Here is a 17,007-nt window from a genome sequence, read left to right as displayed (position 1 = left end):
CACAGACACAGGCACTGACACAGGCACAGGCACTGACACAGGCACTGACGCAGGCACTGGCACACATTCATTCATACAACATCAGGCTTACTTTGTCTCAGTCCATCTTTCTTACTACTTCTGTAACACATGACAGAATAGGATCGTCCTAACTTGAGTGAGACTGAGTGAACAATAGGTCTCGGTCGATTGGAAAGAACCCCACCGATGTAATCGTGTGTCTTCTGAATGGTTCGAGCCTGAAACGATCCGTTTTTCAAATACGTGTTTCAAGGTCCTTGTGTCGTTTTAGAAGTAGCAAACGCATGTGAGAAACCGTTGTATGAGTTAGTGAGTGAATAAGGGAATAGATTCGATTCTATCATTCCAACGTTGCGGCTTGGATGACCACAGACTAAAATATACCTGCTTTTTCAGTTGTATGTCCTAGATTCGCCATAGTGATGGTTTGTAGACACTACAGTCGCTCTCATGTGAAATATTAAACACGAAACCACAGTCATCTTGCACCACGTTACACGTTACAATTCAGTACACTCCCACACTTTGTTGATGCAGACCAACATCTTTTGTACGAAATAGCACCAACATATGTACATAAACTATGATCATATAAGTCTGTGAGATCCTCGATGCCATCATCCCTTTATGAATGTTATGTGAAACTGTTTATAAGATTGATATTCCGGTGTCTTGTTGCTATAAACAGGTACTGATCACCGATATGTCTATGGCCTCTTTCGTGTCCTTGACCTCATTCTTGACCTTGACCTCTTTCGTGCCCTTCTCTGTGGTCGTATAACATTCGCCATCTTCATCAGTAGACGACTTCTGTAAGTACGAATTCGATCGTGATTACTAATGCATATTACTATACGCCTACACAGCATAAACAGGATAAGTCTGCATGGAGACTACTTGGTACTTTTTACAACTACAAAACCAGATATGTTATTAATTTTACCTTGAGCCGGAATATTTTTGCCGCATTATATTGTGGTGTAGAAAGCAAATCCTGTTTTCAGCATTTTTGTCGAGCTTTATCCTTTGAAAAAAAACTTCCCCATAGAATATCAAATAACCCGACCCTTACCGATCGCTCTTTACGTTTGATGGTGTTGTTGACTTGAACGACTGTGTTTGTCATCTTGCTGATAAGCATTGCGAGCCATGCGTAACCCATTAAAATCCACACCACCATCAGGACCCGATATAAATCCCGATATTCCTTGGCCTGTTGACCTGCAATAATATAAGATGGCGTTACTTGATGTAAGATTCATCCCCCGAGGGCCCGATATACTTCCTGATAATCCTTGGCCTGTTGACCCGCAATAATAAACCATTACGTTACTTGAAGATCCAAATGCGGGACCATCTGAAACTCGTGCGAATGGTGTCCAGAAGGGGTGTTGTTCTGTTTCCAGATCAGCAACGTTTCATCATTCTCTAATGCAACTCTATAGTGAGTAATGGTTTTGTTCAATTCAGCTCATCCCTAACAAACTGAGGTGTACAAATAAATATCTTTGTTGCATATTTTGTCATATTTAAAATATTTTCAGATTACTGTGGTATAAGTAAATATACAAATAAACAAATATTCCCAATACCCGGGGATGATATTATTATAACATTTAGTTTTGATAAATTTTCACAATATTTTGGGAAATGGAAACATCATAAATTGGAAAGTCGAATATGAATATATCAACGTTGCTAGCGATATAATTCGACAGATTTTACACTCTAGGTTAAATCAAAATTCACTTAATCTAACACAGTGTGTGGTCACGAACAGGATGTCCACCGTGTTGGTTATCAAGAACTGTATTTTAAGTCTACATGTTCGATACACACATCAATAAGACGAAAACAGACATTTATGTAGAAGAGCACTCACCTGGCACGAAGTCTCCAAAACCCACTGTTGTCATGGTGATGACACAATAATATAGTGACTCTCCGTATGTCCATTTTTCAACCGCTGAAAACACAACTGCTGGTATAAATAGCCAAATTAGAAGTCCAACCAGCACGCATATGCCGTTCTTGAAGTTCTGAAGTTTCGAAAAGCACAGTTTCTCCAAGACTATGCGTATTGGACATTGCAGCTTGACGCCCACGTTGATGATGAAGGCTCCACACAAGGGTATTCCTACTAGGGCGTAGAACACACAGAAGGCCTGTCCCCCGGGGGTTACCGGGGTCAAGTTGCCGTACCCTAGAGGGGAGAGATTTCGTACACAACAGAGAAGACGGTAACCTGTCCCAACACGGCAAAATTAAAACTGGAACTGAAATATACTCATATATCAGCAGAATTTGGAAAATCAGTTACGGAAATAGGCTTGTATCAAAAGGTTAGAGAAAATTACGTTAATGTCAACAGATAACGGAAAGTCAGTCACAGAAATAGCCTTTTGTTAACAGATTGCGAAAATGGTTTTGTCGTATTTATTTAATTACACTTGGAAACATGATAGAATACCAATTTTATCAACTTCACATTCCAGTTCTTAAGAGCGAAAACCATGTGTGGATTTTGGCGTCGGAGCCATGTTGGAAACTCGTATGAATTCAAACTCTTGCTGACCAAGAGCCTCCGTGGGACCTTTTCCCAGAGTTATCTATGGTTACCGAGAGGAACACATCGTTATTACCACCCCAAGATATCTTAGGTGAAACACAGGACGAGGAAGCGATAGCGTTGGATGAGCAAATGATATTTTCTCTGCCGCTTTCTCGTCTCGTGAAAGCGATGCTCCGTCACAGCTACCATAGTCATTAGAAGTACTGAGGTTAATTTACTAACCGATGGTGGTGACGATGGTAAGCGAGAACAAGAGGGAGCTGAAGAAATCCCAGTTGTCCTTGGAGGTAGTGTTGGTGGTGACGCGAACATGTTGGTCATAGGCATCCATCATCTTCACGATGAACACCTCCAAGTCATCAGGTGACAGACAGTCATAGTCAGCTGAAAAGAGATTACGAAGAAGGTGTGAGAGGTTCGAACGGGATAGATTTTGAGTGAGTGAGTTTAGTTTTACGCCATACTTAGCAACATTCCAGCTGTAAGGCGGTGGTATGTAAATAATCGAGTCTGGGCCAGACAATCCAGTAATCAACAGACAGCATGAGCATCGATCTACAGAAATGGGAACCAAAGACATGTGTCAACCAAGTCACGAGCCTGACCACCGGATCCCGTTAGTCACCTCTTACAACAAGCATGTGTTACTGAAGGAAAATATTCTAACCCGGACCTTCTCGGGTAGTTAGATTTGGTACCCATCATACTACGTTTGTCTTAAAAGACAAGATGGGTCCAGTGGTCTCATTGATTTCATTCTGAAGGGGTGTGCTGAGAGGGGAGTGATTCTTTATCCAAGGGTAATTACTTTCTAAAGTGGAGCGGTTGCGTCCCATTTGTTACACTCTCTGATATTGCCAGTTGTTACACAGTCAGACTGGGGGTTAATTACTACTATATCTACACCATAATGACTAGACCAAACTGTTAAGTAGCTATTGTAAAGCAGCTTTAATGTCAGGTAGATTGAAGGGAATATGATGTGTTAGTTTTCTTTTTTTTATGTTAACAATGCTTTTTTATAGTTAGCATTTAATATTTACATTCAGTTATTTTATCCTGAGATGATTTCTTCTTCTCAAGGAAGTAGAGTTAACTCAACCACACTGAGAAAATGAATCATTTACTAAAAATGGCAGGGAATGACCCTTGCACATTAACCATGGCTGGTATACAAGGAGTAGAGTATGTTACATCGCAGCGGGGCAGATCACAAGTCCATTTTGAAGGATTCCTCTACAACAAGTCCACAACACGACAGATATGTCAGCACTGGCATATGCGTCGTTAAGACCTGCAAAGGCAGATACTATTTACATGGGCGGTACTTTCACACCTTGCCCTGCGCCTTGGGATCAGGTGTAGATCGCCCATGCTCCAGCTGGTAACTCTGCCTACACCCTGTTTCTAGACAGACAGATGACAACTTGCAGAAGATGTTTCTGCTCAAGACCCACCCCCACGAGATACATACAAGGATCAGACAGACTTTGAACTTGCAGCTATCCAGGCTGTCGAAGCTGAGTTTCCTAATGTCAAGATCAAGGGCTGTTTATTTAATGTCACTCAAGCCATATGGCACAAGACACAAAACGTGGGTCACAAAACTGTTCAGAAGTGGATTTGGCGTGCTGCAGCACTTCCTTTTCCTTCCCAAAGACCAGGTCCAAGACACCTGTCTGGAATCCATGACCTCCCGACATTCCTCACTGGACGTCAGTGACTATATTGTTGACAACTGGGTGGATGGAGCCACCACCAGACCAGAGGACCGCGCATTAACAACTATCTCGTAGGTTTCCATAAAAGACTAAAGCGAACCTTGCTACACGGCCATCTGAACATAAAGAGGTTCATCACTGTCATCAGCAAGATCGAGTCCGAAGACCGAGCCAAGCTGTCTCAGATCGACTTCGGTGCAGCTCCCGCTACCAGAAAACGAATAAACAGGAATTTGGAGAACAGAACCAAGAGACTCTCTTTCTATGTCTGTAAGGAGTATGGACTATCACATTCTTCACTAATAGGTAGCAGGTGTGTGCAGTGGTCTGTGACCCTATGTGACCCGTGAAGGTGCCGGGGTATCGATCGATGCTCATGTTGTTGGTCGCGGATTGTCTGGTCTGGACTCGATTATTTACAGACCGCCGCCATATAGCCGGGATATTGCTGACTGAGGGGTAAAACTAAACGTACTCACTCACCCACTGTGACCCCATGTGTTTTGGGATGTGTAACAACTGACATGTTTAGCAAATGGGAGGGTACCATTGGAGCAGGTCATTCTGGATGATCACGGCTGTAACTTGGAAAATTCACCCTGGAATAAAATATGATTTAGGGGACTGGTTTTATCCTACCCCTTTGAAGATCCGTGTTAGAACTGGTCTTCAACAACCCATACTTGTCGTAAGCGACTAATGGGATTGGCTGGCCAGGCTCGCAAACTTGGCCAACTACATGTCATAGCATTTCAATTGTGTACATCGATGCTCATGATGTTGATCACTAGACTGTCTGGTCCTGATTCGATTATTTACAGAGTGAACGATGCAAAAACAAGCAAAAGCTTAATCGTACCACGCCGGCACACACGGGTTGCGTAATGAACTTGGAACAAACGTTACCTTGGGCAGCCCAATGTGTCTATTCAGTCGGAGCGACCGACCACGCGTCCTTCAGCTGTGTGTTCATTCAGTGATGATAAAAGGATGTCAAACAGCTCTTATGTCGATCCTGACCCACAGACAGTCTCTTTCAAACGAGACTTGTCCTGATGTTCCCTAATGACAGTATATTGATATTGCGAAAAGCGATCAACGCCTACGGTGCAGGACAACATGTGTATCAAGTCACTGAGACCCATCATCTGATCAATTCAGTCGCCAACCAGCACAGGTTGTTGGGGAACTTTCTTACTCTGGAACTCCCATGGCATTTTACATACTATAACTCTCACTGTAGGCCGATACACACCCTTGGACCCTTGATGTATTCATTGTCCTTTGGTATACTTGTTAACGGATAAACATAACATTAAGTAACAGGTAACAGATACAACAGGCGCACGGCGGGTATATCGCCTATCAGGTACATCAAGTAACAGGTAAACGATACACCTATTGGCAGGTAACAAATATCAGGTAACAGGTAACACACACACATATACACAAGTAACCGACATCATTAGGTAACAGGTACATCAGGTGAACGATACTTACACATAAAGTCTTTGATGGAGCCGAGCTGGTTGTCCTTGACCTCAGTCTCCCTGGGGTGCTCGATGTAATGGAACACGAACGCCCCAAGACACAGGTACACGGCCAGGATGATCCCCAGCACGCTCACATACCGGCACAGCATGTTCAAGTGGAGGATCACCTGCAACAGACTCAATGAGAATTATCAATGGCTCTCAACAACATCGCATACTATTCAAAGTATGTTAAGGGCAACACGAGTGCGACGCAGGTACACGATCAGGGTGGCTTCCGACAAGGTCATATACAGAACAACATGTTGAAAAGGAAAACAACCCTCAACATAATCGATCAGGATTATCATTGTCCATGGCAACACCATATACTACTAAAACTGTTAAACTTCTAGATTTCATCTCCATTTAAACTGCTTTAATTTATCAACCGTGGATGCCATTCCGGGTTTACTGTGGGAATTTGAGTAGTATACGAGGACGAACATGATGTGTAGTGCTAGATAACCTCTATCTTCAGCATCAGCTATAGGTTTTGGGTGGATTCTGCATCTATGGCATGTGTGCTCTTTACGCTTAACTCATATCCACGAAGATAACATCAAATGATTCTGATCCGCAAACGTGTCAGCAGCACATACAAAGAAATCTGTGAGGATCACATTTCGTCGTGTTTTGTGAGTAGTGTTTAGGGTAAATATTCAATTATTCGGTTACTTGGTATGATTACAAACGTTGAAATAAAACACTGATATTATAAGAGAACAAAATTCAACTCCTCATGGATTTGTGCTTCTAGTTTGGTCATGTAATGAGAAGGCTGAACACTGAAATGGTTGATGTTATTTGGGTGAAAACAGGTACAGGAAAGAGTGAGTGACTTTAGGTTAACGCCGCTTTTAGCAGTATTCCAACAATATCACGGCTAGGGACACCATAAATGGGCTTCACACACTGTACCCATGTGGGGAGCCGGCAGATTGTGTATGTTTTTAAACCCTTTAGATTGAGTCACAGACGATCAGTCCAAACTGCATCCGTGGTGTAGTGGATAGTGCGTAAGCCTGGACAGCGGAAAGTTCGTGGTTCGATTACAGTTCTTCTGTACGTCTATGTCGTCCTTACACAGTCCCCCGACAGTTGGTATTACGTTTAGACAGGACACAATGTGGACAACGTTTTCGAGCAGTTCAACCCCATACTTAGTCAGTTTATGTCCGTTCTGATCTAGACCCATCTCGTTCTTAATACGCATAACCCCGTTCTTAACTTAGCCAACTCGTTTTCAGGCATTGTTTTCCCCGTTGGCACTCCGTTCCTGGTGCGTGCAATCGTAATTACAACACGTGCTGGCCTTGCACGTTCTTGTCCGTTTACATTCCTGTTCTCAGTTTCAAGATGGAGACGCTGTCATCACCAAGCCTCCAAGGAAGAAGAAGGCTGGCGCAAGTAAGACAGGTCATGGAAATCCACATGACGCCATAGATGCTGAGCCTTTCTGTGCCTGAATTCACCTCTCGGGTTTAAGCCAGTTTCTCACCCAACAGTTTCTTGTTTCTTTTCCCCTTAGTTGGTCCACGAACTCATTGTACTCTCGCTCCACAAACCTGTTCATGTTTCACAGGTAAAAATCTCTATCCTAAATAAACACCGTGTCAAATATGCATGTATTTATACCCAACCTTGTCATATCGTACTGCACACGGTGTCGACGTAGTAAGAACTACGTGAGAACTAGATGAACAACGAGCGAGCAGAACGTTATGAGGATCCATTGCGAACCTTAAGAACCGTGTAGAGCCGTACTGCGGACTTTTTCAGAACAATACCTTTTGTTTTGCACAGAATAGCACCTAAGTAAGGATGGTCGAGTTAGGTCTTCTCTGAACGGGATGACGTTGTGGAAACTGTGTACAAACGTATTGCAATGGATTCCCGACTGCACTACGTCCGCACACCTCCCTAGTAAGACTGAAGTACGACAATCCCTAGTAAGACTGAAGTACGGCAATTCCGTTCGTAGTACGGCAATCTAGTTTCAAGTACGTGGTCAACCCGTCCCATTTGGGAACGGGTAGAATGTGAAACATGTACAGCGTTCTGAACCACCCTTCTGCCCCTACTCCAACCAAGCCCGTCCATAACGTTCTTAAACAGACAGTAAACAGATACCACTACGTCCAGTCCGTTCGCATACAGTTCGAGCCAGATCCGAACAGTTTTCAAGACCGTACTTAGAACGAGCTCGTTGTGACGGGGATATTAGATGCCTCTAATCTATTTTAAAGTTGGTCAACGCTGTATCTCGTACTTGAGGTTTCCATCATAATGGTAAACGTCCGAGACCCGATTCACCTGGGGAAAATTGCTTCCACATTATACTGACACACAAAGACATTACTTAAATATTGTTGAGTTGGGTTTAACTTGACCGTCAGTACCCTGGCTTGTCGTAAGAGGTGACTAACGGGATTTGGTGGTCAGACTGGCTGACTTGATTGACACATGTCATCGTATCCCAGTTCCGAAGGTCGATGCTCATGACATTGATCACTGGATTGTCTCGTTCAGTTTTGAATATTTACAGATTGCCGCCATATAGTTGGAATATTGCTGAGTGCGGTGTCAAACTAAACTCACCCAAAGCGGTGTTCAATCCGACTGACTCATTCCGTGTCGGGTAAACACATGTACTGTTTTTTCTAGCGTTCTGATTGATTGATTGATGGCGTGACTTGCTCTTCGTGAATAGTGGCACATATTTTCGTGTAGCGTGTTTGGTTACTGAAAGAAATTAATTGGAACATACGTTGTGATTTGTACGTTTGACCCACCTTTCGACAAGTCGGAACAATTACAAACCTCGATGGCAACAGCTTTTCTGTAACCTCTGGGTCTAACAGCTTGTTTACAACATAGATCAATACCTGACATTCTGTAATACCGCTGTCGTTGCTATCCGTGATGCTGTTTAGAGTGCAGTGGAACATATGTATCTTTACAACATCAACAGCTCAAAGAATGGTCTATAATCATCTCCCTTAATGTTCCCGGCAGAACTGGTATCAGAACAATCACGGACATTCACTTGTCTCGGAATAATGATAACTTGATATATCAGTGGAAACGGTCTAAACCAGCACTCGTCGGGACTGTAGCAACCATTGTAGGCAACTAGTATACTCCCTAAGGAGTTGAGAATAATACACGGAAAGTCGAACTACTTGTCGGGGAACAAATTAGCAAAAACATTATTTTGACGACATACTTCTATCTGTATACTACTACTACTACTACTACTACTACTACTACTACTACTACTACTACTACTACTACTACTACTACTAGCATCAAAGTCCTGGTAATGAGAAATGTCATGTTAGCCTGAATTTGACGGATATTCTCCTTAACCAGTAGTTAATATCAATTGGAATTGGATGAATGTGTGCTTGGGGGAGCATCGTTTTATCGCCGTATTATGGGTTGTTTTTTCCAGGGACGATCATGTAATAGCCTCTTAGTACCGACCTTGGATTCTTTAGGATGGCTTCGGATGTTGCTGCCGAGGCACGGGTTACCAATGCAGTATACACCGTTGCGCGCACGCACGCATACACACATAGACGCAAAATTCTTTAACGTGATGTTACAGTCCATTTGACTTCATCCCCTGAGATTGACATCGGCAAACCATATGTCCCATGTGGATCTGTTTGGGTTTTATGACACACTACAGCGGTCAGCTTAATCTTCCTGGCAGCATGCCTACCTCGTAAGGTGCGCGCAGGTTCTACAAACCACAACACCCATATCACTACATTTAAACAATGAATCCACTCGATATTTATCTGGAACAGCTCTAAACATTCATGGCGCGATCCTATGATAACTTTGAATCACGTGAGGGTGCCGATCCGATTCTGAAACGAATCGGATCCAGATTGGAAATGGTGACTGAGTGTAACTGAACGCCCTTTCTCTTTGGTACTTAACCAGTGAACGTGACAGTTATGGTTATTATCATGTGCCAGTGAGTAATATTGAGAATACGCGCCCATATTAACCACCAGGCCGAAAATGCTTGTCAACAACATGGCGGAAAATCCGTATCAGCCTTATTACCCGGCCTCTAAACTGAATGCACGCAAATGCTCGAAACATTAACAGGCGAAACCTAGTTTGTTTTAGAGTTACGTCCCTTGATGTGGTACACGACGAAAAGGTAATGTCAGTTTCTCTCTCGCCTTTCATAGCAGATTACCATATCAACTCACGGGGCCTTCTGCTATGGGGCTGGTGAAACCTGTCGCAATAACTTCTTATATTGTGACAATTAAACGATGGCAGTTTGTCCATATTGGTCCATTCAGAGAAGGTTTGTCATGTAGATTAAATGTGACAATTAAAAGACCGTAATATGGCACTATTGTCTGGCAATCCAGATGATCAGCGTATCAAAAATAATGCCACAATCTCCTTCTGACATCATTTCAACATTGTTTTTCATCAATAAATAAATTGCTGATTGAATTTGTTCATTATGATCTGATGTTATCAATTGATTTATATATATACGTGTTGCATACTAGTGCGTCAGTGACAGGTACGTTGTTTGGTCGGTTCTTCGTCTTCCCGGGAGGTGGGTGACCCAGTGGTTAAAGTGATCGTTCGTTACACCGAAGACCCGGGTTCAATTCCCCACATGGAGACAATGTGCGAATCCCTCTACTGGCGTCCCCCGCCGTGTTATTGGAGGATTAGTGTTAAAAGCGGCGTGAAACAATACTCACTACTCGTCTTCCCTCTGTGACTACCAGTTGTAGTTACAGGGAGAATAGAACCTGATTAGCAGGATGCTGAACTCCACCCACGACCCTTATAACATGAAACTTGAAGCTCTCACCTTTAAATACGGGTGATAACCACAGTCCTTGAATCAGTACATAATGTCCTCTAGTCACATCCGTATCTAGCAGCGTGAGTTACACGGGGAAGGTCTGTGTTTTACGCTAGCATGGTACCTTAACAAACATTCAATCTCAAAACTGGGGTCTTGTCTTGTCAGACGCTCATGCATTGTCCTCATTGCAAAGTCTATTTAAAGCAGATATGGAATAAGCTGTAGGTCACCCGTAACAGTGGCTATTGTAATCCATCCGTAACACTGACGATTGTAATCCATCCGTAACAGTGACGACTGCAATTCACCCGTAATACTGATTCAACTGTTGACTGATATAAGGCTTTGATAACAACGGTATTACGGGAACTATGGCACACATAGAGACATGGAGTCGGGACCAAGCCCAATTGCAATAATTGCTGGAAGGTTTGGCGTGACAATGGCGAGAACACGTGTCAAAATATTCAATTTTAATGTGTTGTTTCCACAGTTGTGTTGACCTTTGACGAAACAGCTGACACACGTGTGACTTCAAAAGCTGTTTATGGGGTCTGTTCTGTGATACTGATGTTCAACAATGACTCCTAACAAGAGAGGCAGGTAGCTGGTTGAATGACGCTGCTCGTAAAGGCTCCTTCACACTTATTTCGAACTGACAGGAATCAAGGAGAATCAGTTCGAACAGAATTCGGGAGAGAATGTCAAAATGCCCAATTGTTTTCAAACCTTGTAAGAATGCAACTCCCAAATGATATGTTGAAGTTTCAGTGACATGTGGCCACGTTTCTTTTGCGAAACTGCGGCATTCGGATGACGTCAGGGCTCACTTGAAGAGCGTTGGGACGTTCTGAATGCATTTGGGCTGTATTCCAGCTGCAATCAAAATATTCCGGTACATTTGAAGAATAATCCACCTGTATTTCAGCAACAGTCGAGATACATTCGAGGCGCATTTGGGACATTCTGACAGGATTTGAAGTGGCTTGCTTTTCCTTTCTCCCTCGAATATGTTCAGTATACATAGAATGAAGTAAGACAGCACTTCACATGCCGTTCGATATTTTACCACTTCGAAGGTACCTCGAAAGTTTTGAACATGTTCGGGCATGTTACAAGAATTGAGAGGAATAGTTGGAATATCTTCGGAATGCAGTAAGAAATTTTAGAATTCTGTTACAATTTGTTCATTTTTACAGCATTTACGCTCATCCCGCTTCATGGACTGGTGTGTGAACTTCAAAATGTGTTAGGAGCGTTAATTGGGTTGGTGGATGGGTAGTTCTGGCATCCCGAAATCCTAAGAATAACAGAGCCGTTTTCCAGACAGCAAATCTAGTTGCCTTGTGTGTAGAACAGGAATGTATAGCAACTCAGCGACACTTTCTGCACGCTACGTCCCTCTTGTCATATCACATCAACATTGTTACAATAGCCAAGCGTTTATAATAACCATTGATAAATTGGTATATATTATTAATAATTCGACTGAAAGCCAAAGGCATATTTTAATGATGTTTTGAAAAGGTCAGTCTGCATCACGTTACACCACACATCATAAACGTTATCAGGTGCCTGTCTGTTCGTCATTCCACAGCAAACTCTACTGCACATTTTCGACATTTTCTCTCCCCCCCCCACACTCACCCCCCCCAAAAAAAAAAATTAAAAAAAATATAAATCAACAAAAAAAAAGAGACTGTAAAACGTGGATGTTTTGTCAGATCAATTTAGAATAAAACTACCGGATTGCAAACAATGATTTGCCTATTGATCTGAACTTGATTGGTATCGATCGGTTTGGTGTTTGTAATAACATCAGATCATTTACGGTAATATATAGGTCATGTCACAGCTGAAAGGCGAAACTGACGACTGTAAGTAAGCATAATATATTTCATGTTATTGTTTACAGGACCGAAAAATAACATACAAAACATACACGGTTTTGTTTTCATGAGAAATGCAAGGGAGTTACATATTTTATGTACGTAAAAAATGAAAAAAAATGAATGAAGGTCTACGTTTCCTTGTCGTCTGTCGTTGGTATTGGCTAACAGCCTAACTGTGGTACTCCCTGTCATAATCCGATACCGGTGATTCAAACAGTTCAAAGTTAACATTGAGGTGCTCGGTAAGATAAATACGTTGTTCACTGGTGTCTCGGGGCCCATGGGTTGTTTGTTCATGTTCCCGCCCCCTCGAACTTCGCTGAAAGTGTCAAATTCACTTATGACAACGTGTTTTGGCGTTACGTTTAACACCAAAACATAAACATTCTTGCGGGCGTCACTTAGGCTGCATAAAAATAATCAAATGTTTCTCGGGGACATTTTTCTTCAAAAGTGACGAGAGCGGTAGAACTTTTAAATTTTTGATAGAGGGAGGAACACATTTTTATTTTTTTCTCTCAGAAATACAGTTTGGAAAGTTCAACACGTGTTAAAGAATTGTACATTCAGTCACACATGTTCTAATGACACTCACTCTTATAGTGGACAAATGGATGCTCAAAACGCAGCAAAGTCAACATTATTTCTTTAAAATGGCAATAAAACATTGTCACAAAAAAGGGTGCCGATGCCCGAGAAACATTTCACTTTTTTTAGCCTTATCATTGTTGCAATACGTGTTGTAATTAAAATCTTTATTCTGTGATCCTCTTGTAGGTGTATATTATAACAGTAAATCGGTGGGCATCTGAGTGAGATTTTCCACCTCCTAAATCCTTTGTCGTGTGATATTAATTAGTTATAGTAGAATTATTCGCCCGTGAGTGTCAATCAAATTATAGGAGTTTATTCACGTGGGATAATAAAGATAGAAACAAAGACAGGAAACATCTGATTGATGGTGATAAATAATATATCTAACCTCCCTATTGGCTATCAATAATAAATAGATACAGATCATTGTAGACTTTTTCTCACAGACACTTGTGACGTATCGATTAGAAGGGCATAAACATAATTAAATACCATACGGTTGGATTGGATAGGATATAAGATATTTTTATAGCGCACATACCCACGCACTGGTGCATGCTCAAGGCGTAGGCGTTTATTTCCTCGATCACTGTATGTCAATCTCAACAGCACATCGTATTATCAATCTCAACTCCCTGGGGAATATAACTCTTGTGAGCCACTAGGCCCACCGAGTATTTGAAGCTTTCTCATTATAACACGGTACCCGTTAACAGCTTGGTGGATTGGGACACATACTCACAGCACTTTGTCCAAGTTCAGTGCACGTTGCTGTACCCGCAACAGGGCGTTCTTTTAAGTTCTTAGGGTTGTGTACTGTACGCTAGGGGTTGTGATAACACTAAAAGAGTCTGCACACATAGTTGACCAGGTTTTCACACCCGGGCTCGATCCCGACACCTAGCTGGATCGCTATTAGCCTCACGCCTTAGCCAGCTCGCCCACCGCGCCCCCAAGCATGCCAAAACGCATCGTGGAATATTAATATACAAAACACAAGAGTGAGTGAGTGAGTGAGTTTAGTTTTACGCCGCACTCCAGCTATATGGCGACGGTCTGTAAATAATCGAGTCTGGACCAGACAACCCAGTGATCAACAGCATGAGCATCGATCTGCGCAAATGGGAACCGATGACATGTGTCAACCAAGTCAGCGAGCCTGACCAATCGATCCCATTAGTCGCCTCTTACGACAAGCATAGTCGCCTTTTATGGCAAGCATGGATTGCTGAAGGCCTATTCTACCCCGGGACTTTCACGGGTCAAAACACAAGATGACTATATTGCACAAACGTTCAAACGTTGATTTTCGCATGGCGGTTACGGAAGACGCAATTGTGAAAGCTAATTCCAGCTGCTATCGCCATAAAGAGTTGGTTTGTTTGTGGTATCGACATTCGTAACTACTCGTCTCCTTCTGTAACCCGCAAGAAGGCCAACCGCCTTACCGGAATGACACGAGTAGTTACGACTGGCGGTATTGTTTGCAGCCGCCCAGCTCAATTGGAACAATACCACAACTGACACACAGGTGCTGGAACCTTGAAATCGCTGCCTGGGAGACTGTTTTCATATATTCCTGATTTGTAATAGGTATATTGACTTCTCTCTCGTTGATCTGAATGGTCTCACTGAATAGTGTTGTCCAGACATGTTGATCCAGCCACTTGTGATTGATCTAACATTGCACGTACTGCTGGACGGATGGACGGATGGACCAACACACTAGAGTTGTTCCGATTAATCGAAGAATGGTCTCAGGGACAACATGACCAAGCAATCGATCACATTTTCTAGTACTCGAATAGAAACTATTCGTATTTTGGAACTACACCTCCAGTGTTTGACAGACAGACAGACAGACAGACAGACAGACATTTTATTCAGTAATAGGCCAGTGGCCCAAAATACAAACATAGGTATAATTAGAATTTACATGCGTTTATCTAAATACATCAGAATCTCTTATTTTCCCAACATTATATAAAAATAGGCATAAGTTTTTTATAACATCTATATTTTTTGAAGTCATAATGTTTATAAAACTGTGTTGTGATATAGGGTGTTTCAAGTATTTATCCAGAAACTTTTTTCTTATGTCTAGGTAGGCTTTACAATAAAGTAAAACATGTATTTCATCTTCAATTACATACAAATTCATTTGATAGCAGAAGTGACAGAATCTTGAATCATAAGGGATATTGTTGTATCTGCCAGTCTCAGAACAAAGTTTATATTTGCCGCATCTAAATTTTGTTAAAGAATTTCTCAAATATGGGGCAATATCTATTGAGAGATAGGATTCGACATTCAAGGTGGACTTAAAGAGTATATAATTATAACACTTGGTTGTATTATGTAGCGATGAGAACCAGTCTTGTGAAAGATTATCAGATAGTCTTTGTTTAAAAACAGACATGAAGACAACAATATTACCAATATCCTGTGCAATCCAGACAAAGCCAAACCCAAGTCTATATAATATATTCTTGATGTGAGATGCCCAAGTCGTTCGTCCAGATTCATCTAGTGACTTTAGCATTAAATAACACTGGTGGGGCAACCTACAACTTGGGAGAGTTAAAAGTCTACACCAATATTTAACTGCCCTTGACATATAAGTAAGCTGAAGAGGGAATCTGCCACATTCACCTGGTGCCATGTTATTGCAAGTATTTTTACCAACTTTTAAGAAATATTTACATGTTTTTATCTATATTTGTTCGATGGTTTTACTGTGGGTAACACCCCAAATTTCTGAACCGTAGCAGAGAATCGGTTTTACCATAGCATCAAATATTCTAAAAAGATCTGCACATGACAGAAAACCTACACGTTTTTGGAATCTAAAGATAGCCATAACGGCTTTATTGGCTTGTGCCGCAAGAGTAGTGTGAGCTTTAGTCCACACTAACCTAGGAGTAAACACGATACCCAAAATAGTATGAAACAACTTCCAGCTTTTGCCCAAAAAGAAACCACTTTTCATACTGTCTAAGGGGCCCACTATTTCTGAACACAATAACCTTAGTCTTATCAATATTGTCTGAAAATGTGTTTAAAAGAGCAGGTCGCAGCATTTTACATTGGATGTGAAGTTTGCGCTGTTTCTAAATGGAGAAAAACAAAAAATAAAACCCAAAACCCCCAGAAAATCCCACGTGTTTTCTTTCAACTTATCTGCAATAAAAGCACGAACGTGAAAATCTGTGAAAAATGATGTTAACCAATTCTTTTCAATGCTTGCTTGTTCGTATTGAACCAATCATCAGCTGTAATATTTCAACCAGTCCCCAACACTACTGCATACCTCGCCCAAAGATGGATTAAGTGAAGATCACCCACTCTTGGTAGGCCATGTGTTGCTATAGTCACCAACCATGGGATATTAACTGTGGTCACGTGATTTTACGTCTCTTGAGTAGTGTATGTCATGTCACGTGTGGTTGAGTCCCCATCCTGGTCATGTGTGGTAAGACGTGGACGTGACACCCCATAACAACAATATACCAAAGTCTGTCTGAACCTGCATGAACTTGCATGAACCTTGCCCGTCTTCAAAGTACTGTTCTCTATTTTATATTGAATATTTTGCGAACATTTTCGGGATTCGCTGTTACTAGTGTTAGAGACACTTAAGAATGTGATATCTGATATCATAGCACTAGGACCCTTTGCACAATGCTATCTTAGCGCTAAAGTAATGGTCACTCCATCCTTCAACATAGACTTATGTGAGTCACAAGCTCACAAGGTCGTTTTGCAACACGGGTACGGTTAAGCAAACCAATAGTGTCCTCATAATAATAATTCG

At 41.8% G+C, this 17,007-nt stretch overlaps 1 protein-coding gene across 1 annotated transcript; it reads right to left on the bottom strand.

Moving 5' to 3' along the window:
- Positions 1-699: 699 nt before the first annotated feature.
- LOC137295158 (potassium channel subfamily K member 16-like) lies at positions 700-7,422 on the bottom strand. Its single transcript, XM_067826480.1, has 6 exons — positions 7,348-7,422; positions 5,815-5,974; positions 2,816-2,977; positions 1,904-2,224; positions 1,094-1,242; positions 700-831 (listed from the first exon to the last, which is right to left on the bottom strand). The coding sequence occupies exons 1-6, from the start codon at positions 7,420-7,422 to the stop codon at positions 700-702; spliced, it is 999 nt and encodes a 332-aa protein (XP_067682581.1).
- Between the last annotated feature and the right edge of the window lie 9,585 nt (positions 7,423-17,007).

This window comes from Haliotis asinina, chromosome 8, assembly GCF_037392515.1.
Source record: "Haliotis asinina isolate JCU_RB_2024 chromosome 8, JCU_Hal_asi_v2, whole genome shotgun sequence".
In the NCBI taxonomy this organism is placed as follows: domain Eukaryota; kingdom Metazoa; phylum Mollusca; class Gastropoda; order Lepetellida; family Haliotidae; genus Haliotis; species Haliotis asinina.
The sequence above is the reverse complement of the archived record's forward strand: the minus strand, read 5'-3'. Positions and strand labels throughout refer to the sequence as shown.

Excerpts from the sequence above, each read along its gene's own strand:
- LOC137295158 (XM_067826480.1), bottom strand. The coding sequence starts at position 7,422 with ATGAACAGGTTTGTGGAGCGAGAGTACAATGAGTTCGTGGACCAACTA. Across the intron at positions 5,975-7,347 it reads AAGAAACAAGAAACTGTTGG|GTGATCCTCCACTTGAACAT; the intron begins GTGAGAAACTGG and ends AGTCTGTTGCAG. Across the intron at positions 2,225-2,815 it reads TACCATCGTCACCACCATCG|GGTACGGCAACTTGACCCCG; the intron begins GTTAGTAAATTA and ends TCTCCCCTCTAG.